This window comes from Adiantum capillus-veneris, chromosome 11 (genome assembly GCF_014529385.1).
Source record: "Adiantum capillus-veneris isolate H3 chromosome 11, ASM1452938v2, whole genome shotgun sequence".
Lineage (NCBI taxonomy): Eukaryota > Viridiplantae > Streptophyta > Polypodiopsida > Polypodiales > Pteridaceae > Adiantum > Adiantum capillus-veneris.
In genome coordinates this window covers 117,307,342-117,315,977 of record NC_140941.1, presented here as the reverse complement: position 1 = coordinate 117,315,977, position 8,636 = coordinate 117,307,342, and the positions used below count along the sequence as shown (strand labels likewise).

Genomic DNA, 8,636 nt, shown 5'->3' with positions numbered 1-8,636 from the left:
AGCTTTCCGCAAAGCTTTGGGCTTACTCCCCTTTGTGGACTGATCCTGTCCTCAGGGCATGGCACTTCCCTTTACTCATGTGCCAGCTCTCGTTCACCGCATCACTCCAGGGGGGATTTGTTACCATATACATGTGGTAGTGATGTGTGTGAACACACTAGGACCGCCGGGGCATTTTTTCCCTCTTTAGGAGGTTTTTTCCCCCGTGCATTGTATATACGCCCATCACTCTAGGGCTATATATCTTTCCATTGCACACTAAGTAACATACTCTCTATTGTGTGCCTTGAGCTTCCTTCGTCTTCTCCAAGCTGTGTGTGTTTCTCTGCAACCCTAATTCCAACAATATTAGAATAGGTTTTAGGTGTATTTCCATTCACAAATCATCAAACCTATGCAAAATCTATATTTTCTAAGCAGTTATAAGCTCTTTATGACAATTTTGACAAAAATGCACTAATTTTTTTTTTTAATTTCACCTTGGGACTTATAAAAAAGATCTAAATTTCGCAAAGATTTTACTGTGAACAATTATTGTACAATGTTCACCTCATAACCTACCTAGATAATGAGCTTGGCCTATAAATCTTGTTTCTAGCTTCACTAAATAATTATGAAAACTTGGCGAAAAAATAAGACACTTCAGTGTCTCATGACATTTGAGTGTCCAATTACAGAATTAGTACACTGCGAACACACGTTACATAGGGGTTTTTTTTAATAGTGGACCCCCTAAATTTGCTACACACCACGTAAAACCCACATCACAAAGTGGATAAGAACACCAAAATCTTCAAATAATAGTTGGCTCAATCAAGCTCAAAGAATGTATATGAGTGTCTAGATTTGATACAAATATGATACAAGTGTTTAGTCCAAGACACACAAATGAAAGCTGTTAGAAGAGCTGTCACGGAGAGCAAGTTAGTCACTCGGACAGACACAAAAAAATGCTCTTGTACAAAGTTGCAAGGGAATAGTCCTCCTAACTTCCCTGACCCCCTAAAATGCTCACTCTTAAGTACACATCAGGAAAAACTACTCAGTTTGCAGCCATGACGGCATAATGCTGTAATGCTGTGGAGATTCAAGAGCATGGACCTCCGAAGAAGTGTCGAGAGAATGTTGGATCAACGCCAATTCTCTCATTATCTCCCAAAATTCCGGCCGCTTGTTGGGGTCTTTACACCAACATCTGCACATGAGATCCTCCAAAGCTGGCGGACAATCCGAGGGGATCGAAGGTCGCAAGTTCTACAGCCAACAACACAATTTGCATTATAGACATATACACAAGAAGTTTTGGACAAATTCTCACAATATTTCCCACATTGTGACTTACCTCAACATCATGAGCTTCTGTGAGGGAGGTGCCGCATACCTAGCTAGGTATGCGGAGCCTCTCGAGCAGAAGCTCATGATGTTATGCATTGTATGAAAAAGACTCAATCCGTTTTCCTACATGAGAAAATTTCTAAATCTTCTTGTGATATCTATACATGTATATACACACACACACACACATAGATGTATCTCTATATTTGCCTAGAGATATTGAGCAATTACAGAACTCTTTCATCCCTAGAACCCACAATACGGTCTGAAATTCTAGTTCTATCATCTTCTATTGAGGAAGTACCAATGTCTCTAGAGATGTTTGTGAGATCGACAAGCGGTAAATTTAAGGGCCTTTCAAGAACTTTTGGCAAAAGTTGCTACATAGGAGGAGTATTTTGGGAATTTTCCCTGATATATGATATACCAACAAAGATCTCCACAAGAAACATAGGACTGCAAGGGTAGTTTTGCTGCGGAATTCACAAACAATCTGACAATATAAAGCCATTGCATATATGAAAGAGAGCAAATTTTGAATGGTAATGGCAAATCAGTGCTAACCTTGTGTAACACACAGAATGCTGCTTGTACTGCACCCATATCTTCATAAGGCACTCGTGCCGTTAGAAGCTCCCACATGACAATTCCAAAGCTGTACACATCCACCATCTTTGTATACGGTTTGTGGCAAAGCATCTCTGGCGCCATCCATCGATACGTCCCCGGATCGTCTGCCTTGTAATCGCAATGCGACTCAAAGCAGGAGACCCCAAAATCAAGAACTTTGATGCACCCATCCTCTGCAATAACTAGATTTTCTGACTTGAGATCTCTGTGTATTATACCCTTCATGTGAAGATACTCCATACCAGCTGCTATGTTGAGAGCCATGCGAAGCACCTCATCGATGGGAAGCAACTGTCCCTCTCTCTTGTGAAGAAAAGAACGGAGCGAACCGCCCGAAACATACTCGGTGATAACGCACAAAACAGGTGGCTTTTTGCATGCTGCAAAAAACTGCAAGAATGGAGAAATTCAGTGCGCAATCATCAAATTCATCGCATGCAAAGTGGGGGACATGCATGAGCGGAGCTGAAGAAAGACACATGCAAACAAATTTCACTTAATGGGTGGTGGTTATGGATTCCACTATCCCTAAATAAGGGCATGACATTCCTCAACAGCTTAATCAGTTGATTGTTAGCCATCACAGACTAATTAATGTGTACAAGTGCAGTAATTGGGAAGCCTTAATTACCATCTTAGACACTGCCATCGCATAATTAATAACAATTCCTAGAGCTTCATGTCAAGATACCGGATGGCAACTCGTCATTGAAGTAGATAGCAGGGCAAATTGATTGAACTAATAAAGCTCCCACACTCAGGTAATGGCACCCTAGCAAGGAACTATGAGACCCAACTGCACTATTTTCCAGCTCCTATAAAAGACTGCATCACTACCCATGAGTCTTCTGCCCATTACCTTGATGATGTTTCGATGGTTTAAGATCGAGAGCGTCGTCACTTCATTGGTAAAAATTTGCTCTAGTCGATCCGCTAGCAGGCAATCCTCATCCGGTTGCCTAATGACCTTGACAGCCACATCACTATCGTTGTACATGCCTTGATATATTCGGCTATGGTTTCCAGTGGCAAAACGCTCGCCCAAAAGCAATTGAGACAGGTTCACCATCCATTTCTCTGCAGATAAAACTGCTCTTTCATTGCCTGCACTAGAAAGATGCTGGGACCACGACGGTACCCGGAGCAGATCAAATCTTGTCTCTGAATGCGCAGAGTCGTCCTTATCGAAGGAATCCATTGCAGCTATAGTCTTTCTGAATGAACCTCTTGGAGAACCTTTTGGAGAGCCCTTGGGAGTGATGGCCGGCGATACTCTTGGCGATGACTTTGGAGAAGCCTTTGGGGAAATCCAGCTAAACCAATTAGAGCTCTTTGATGAGCTTTTCAGAGAGTGCTCCTCCTGTCTCTCATTGAAGCTATCAGAGGAAGTGGACCACCTGTTGGACGTGGCGGACAAGGTATTTAATATGGAGCGCAAAAAACAGCTCTGCGACGCAGAGCATGAGGGCCTTGCAGCTGCCTGTGGCGAATTGGCGGCGCATACCTCCTCATCACTAGATGGAGAGAAGAAATCCAATGTGCTCTTCGAATGAGGTGAAGAATCACTTACCCTACTCAGAGGTGAAGAAGAGAATGGAGAGGGAAAGGAGAAGTCGAGACATTCCGATGTTGCTTCACTGCGGTTTTCTTCGGTGGGGGCTTCCCTTCTGTACTGCAGCTTCTTCAGAGTGGGAAAATCAAGTTGCAAATCTTTAGCTTTCACCTTCTCTGCAAGGAGCTGGGTGGCCAAAGCTGGGGGAGGAACCTTTATCCATGTGTTTGATGGGTTGCAAGTGCCGGGCCGGTGACATACTGCTCGTGAAAAGTGAGTGCGGAGGAGCCACGAGGAAGAACTTTCTTGTTGATCCATTTGGGGCAGTCGCGGTGGAGGAGGAGGCGCACGTCCACGTGCACTCGTAGTCTGATGTTAGAGGAAGGTGTCTACAGTAGAGAAGGACATGGAAGCAAGAAGATGGTTAATTAGCGAGGAGAAGACATGGGCCTTGTCTGCACAGAAATGCGAAAAATTAGAAGATTAAGCAGCTATGGCAGCTTGACAAAGAGTGAATGATGGGATGGTTAAGCAAGATCCATCGTCGACCAAGCAACGAGAATAACAGCTGTACAAAGGTCAGCAGTGGCTCAAATAATTATTGGCGTCTAAGTCCTAACGGTGGAAGCAAGAGAAGTCCTCAAAGAAGAAAACGGAGGATGGGCGGATCAGCGATGGTGGGCTATAACTAAGAGGAAGGGGAAGAGGCAAGGAAAAAATCAACGAGGCGTCGATAATGCGTTTGACAAAGAGGCTGCTATCGGCGGTTGTGTTGACGTGGTCCACAACCCGCACATGCTGCTGGTTGTGTGTGTGTGTGTGTGTGAGAGAGAGAGAGAGAGAGACAAGCAGGCAGTCTCCTTCACCGAATTGACAATTGCGGCTCTCTCTCTCTCTCTCTCTCTCTCTCTCAAACACACACAGTAGTGCCAGTGCACAGTGGGCGATTGGCTATGGATAGTGTAGCGCACACTCGACCGTGGTGCGCCTTAAGATTATCGAAAAGGGACCACGGATTACGGCTGTGCGTACGGCATCCAATTTTTGTCAAAAGGGGTTAGGTACTTGGGTATACGGGCCCCACACACTCTCCTCCTGCATCTCCGTATACGGCCAACACACGGCCGGCACGTCTGACGGCAAACACAGAAGGGGAGGAGACGTCAGGAGACCCCCCACACACTCATCAGCCTCTTAGGAGAGAGGAGGCTTCGGAGGCGATGCTCCCTCTCTCTCTCTCTCTCTCTCTCTCAGCTGCTCTGTTTATGTGAATGTGCACGAATCGCGTGGCCCAGAACCCCTCTCCCCTGCCCCTGGATAAACGACCGCCCCTCTCCGATCCGCTGCCCCCTCCATAGCTCCAAAGAGCTAGAGAAGCACACAACCTTTTCACCTTTTCGTTGGGGCTCCCCCGTTAGCCCTCCAAAGGTGGTTTGAAAGGGCCTTCTAATTACTTGGTGAGCCTAATGAGGTTTTTTGATTTCCTGAACTTACAAGCAACCACACATAATCTAAGCCATTGCCCCACGATCTCGAGTGCAATGATTACTTGGTGAGCCTAATGAGCTTTTTTTTAAATTTCGTGAACCTGCAAGCAGTTAGAGTGCTTTGTTAGCCTCATTTGTATTAAATTGAAATGAGTTTTAGGGAAAACATTTTGTATTTACCATGTTGTTGTCATCTTATAGAAATTCAAGAAGAGTATATGTCAAGAGTATGTATCCATAAACATGAACCTAGAAGAGGAAAGCTGTGAGAGAGAGAGAGAGAGAGAGAGAGAGAGAGAGAGAGAACTTGACATGGCCCTGTATTTAGAGCGCTACACTCTTCACATCCGAATTTTGATATGTCTAAATCTATTCCTAGCTTTTGGATTGTAGTAATTATGTCATAATAATGAATATCTAATTCTCCTAAATGATTTTCTCATGTTAAACTGATCATTTAATATGGGAAAGTGCCAAGGGAGAAAAAGCTAGAATATTGGTTAAGCTAGCAGACCGACCACAGTAGGGATCCGAAGGAGGGAAAATAGGGATCCAAAGGGGGGGCCATCTGCAAAAGAGCCATGTGAAACAATGGGTTAAAAAGACCCTAAGGTTCGGTCCATTAAGACTTCCAAAATGCTAAGGTTCCAAAATTCAAAGGTTATGTCCAAAGGTCAACCCTAGGGAAATTGGATGCTTTGTGTGTGACCAAAAAAGTCTTTGAATATCCCTACATAGGAGGGGGCGAGCCTAGCAAGTAGGGGATGAGAGAGAAGGCCACACACACACACACACACACACACAAGCTCCCTTTACACAAAGGGAATGAGGGACACATGTCAGCTCCTTAGGCCAGATGCCCACAAGGTGTACCCAATTCCTATTGGATGACCCTTGAAGTGGACCAATGAGAATTAGGCTAGAGTAAATTTAGCTTAATTAATTTTAAAACACTTAATAAAAAGAACCAATGAAAATTAAGTCTCCTGGATGATTATTGGACAGCCTGTGAAGGGGTCCAATAGGAATTGAGCAGCCCAATGGGCTACTTAATTCCTATTCGTCAGAATGGGGAAAGGTCCAATGGGGAGCCTGCAAGAGAAAATCAATTAAGTTTAATTGATTAAGCTCTCACAAAAGGGGAAAGGGGGACACATGTCAGAAGTCTATCACTTATGCTGCTTAATAGCCATTGGCTTGACTTGGGGAGGTCCAATGGGGAGCCTGCAAGAGAAAATAGCAAGAGGGCTCGCCCAAGAGAGAGAGGCCGGGGCTGATTTTTGCAAGGCATTAACACACACACACACACTCACACAATCTCATGTGTGAAGAAGGAGAAGACTATCTCTTCCCAAGCTTTAATGGAGAGCTCATCACCTACTCCAAGCTTGTGAGATAGAAGCCTACATCGACACACTCTTGGCTTGTGGATGCAAATCCAACCAAGAGCCAAGCTTCAATGCATGCTCATCTCCTCTACCAAGCTAATTACTAAGCTAAAGCTATGCTAATATGAGTGATTATGTGAGGAGATGTACATCTTTCTTGTAAGATACTCCTTCTTCATCTCAATCTACTCTCATACCCTGCTAGCTCTCACCATCTTCGAAGGTGTGTGAGGTCTTGGGTCTGAGAATGGGGATAATTAAAGTTGTGTTTACTAAGTGTTTTGCTTAGTGCATGAAGCTTTCATCTTCATTTCACTAGCTAGTCTTGAAGGAACACAAAGAATTGTATTGTACAATGTCTCTCTTGATGGGAGAAACCATAATACAAAGCCTTTTGGAGGGGGGACCGGCTCCATGCAAATCTGGTCCTCAACTGTTGTCAATAGCTTAATTTCTCTCTCTTTTGAAAGTATTGTTGATGCTATCTAACTAGGTGTTATGCTTTTTGTTGCTCTCTCCACCCAAGCACTCTTGTAATTCTCATTAGGAACCTATTCTAATGAAATGCCCACTATGTTCATGCTAATTTCCGCTACACACAAGTTATTAGGCCATTAAATGTTACATTTGTATCAGAGCACAAGGTTTCTCTTTTCTTGTTTAAGAAGGGAGGTCCTTGGGCTAGCTATAAATGGTTGGTATTATTAATTGCCTGTGAGTAAGTAGAATAGGGATTTTTCAGCCTTGCAGTGCGCCTGCCTTCGTGCAGTTAACGGGGCATCACCGTCGAGAGCTATGGTCTTAATAGTGGAGTCCTACGGGGCACCACTATTGAGCTATTAGAAGCTTGACAGGAGTCGGTGCTGTTTTGGTGTCGAAAGACCCTCTCTTCTATTCCTTGCAATTAATGGTATTCGAGCCGCGGGTACAGTAGCTTGAGTGCTTTTTCTAAAGGGGTAAAGAGCAGTAGCAACTAGGCCTTGAAGTGCCAAAGTACACCTAAAAAGTTTACACCTAAAAGTTGTTAGAATGGCTGACAATAGTAAAGAGAGTGAAATTAATGTTGATAACTTTGATTTTGCTCATGAGCAAGCTACTAATGATGCTTCAATGCTTGTTAACTATCTTGTTTCTAGGCTTCAACAAGCCATGGGCAATCCATCTCTCCAAAGTGAAGTGCAACGGCAGCTCCGTGCTCACGGGATTCTCCAAGCTCATCACCATGACGAGAGAACACCTAGGAAGCCTCCTTGTGAGACTCCCAAAAGAGGTCTCTCTCCGATTCGGGAAGAAGAAGAAAATCCATACGAAGGGCTCAAGAATTTACTTCTTGATGATGCATCTCCTTCCCAAAGGAGAACTCAAGAGCCTCCACCGAAGGAACGAGAAAGAAATGACTTTCCCGCCACCTCGGCGGAGATGGCTCCATGAAGACGGCGGGCTAGACGCTCTCCATCACCACCAAAGTGGAGAAGACCATCACACTCTTCTCCACGCCATAATTCAAAGAGGGATGATAAAAAGCAAGAGAAGAAAAAGGCGAGAAAGAGGACACCCTCTTCTCCATCTTCTTCATCCTCTTCCTCTTTCGAAAGTGATGGTGAAGACAACGAAGATCAAGACAAGAAAAAGGCGAGATAGAGTTCACCCTCTTCTCCACCTTCTTCAAATTCTTCACCTTTTGAAGAAAATGATGGTACAACCTTTGAACCATCAAAAAGAAGAGGCCATAGGAAATCCTATGCGGCACGGAAGAGGTCATCCAAGCTGAAGAAGTTCAAAGAGGGAGGGAAGAGCATCTCTTTCCTTACCTATGATGGCACCTTTGGTGCTACGGACAAAGTCTTGGCCTTTATCCAGCAATTTGATGCGGCGGTTGGAGATGAGGGCTTCATGGAGCTATGCACTTTCAAAATTCCGCCAGGCAATGGTGGTCTAGCCTAGTACGAGCCAACGGTGAAGCTCCACAAACATGGAAAGCTTTAAGATCTTCCATTATGAAGCAATTTTTGGCCACCGATGCCAAAGACAAAGTACTCACCGAATGGCGAAGCTTAAAGATCTCTCCCAATGAATCCATCCACAAATATGTAGACAAGTTTTGGGACCTACAACTCAAAGCCACTGTCTTTAAAAAGTTTGGATTTTGGACAGCAAAAGCAACAATTTTGTACGGGCTTAACCGAAGAAATGGCAGAGTATGTCAACTCCCAAAGGCCATGTACCATATCGGCGGTAATACAC

General features: G+C 44.3%; 1 protein-coding gene across 1 annotated transcript; it reads right to left on the bottom strand.

Annotated features, from left to right (window-relative positions):
• Nucleotides 1-804: 804 nt before the first annotated feature.
• On the bottom strand, nucleotides 805-4,224 carry LOC147447894 (serine/threonine/tyrosine-protein kinase HT1-like). The gene is made up of 3 exons (XM_086524444.1): nucleotides 2,825-4,224; nucleotides 1,900-2,355; nucleotides 805-1,254 (listed from the first exon to the last, which is right to left on the bottom strand). The coding sequence occupies exons 1-3, from the start codon at nucleotides 3,833-3,835 to the stop codon at nucleotides 1,039-1,041; spliced, it is 1,683 nt and encodes a 560-aa protein (XP_086380570.1). The 5' UTR covers nucleotides 3,836-4,224; the 3' UTR covers nucleotides 805-1,038.
• Nucleotides 4,225-8,636: the final 4,412 nt, after the last annotated feature.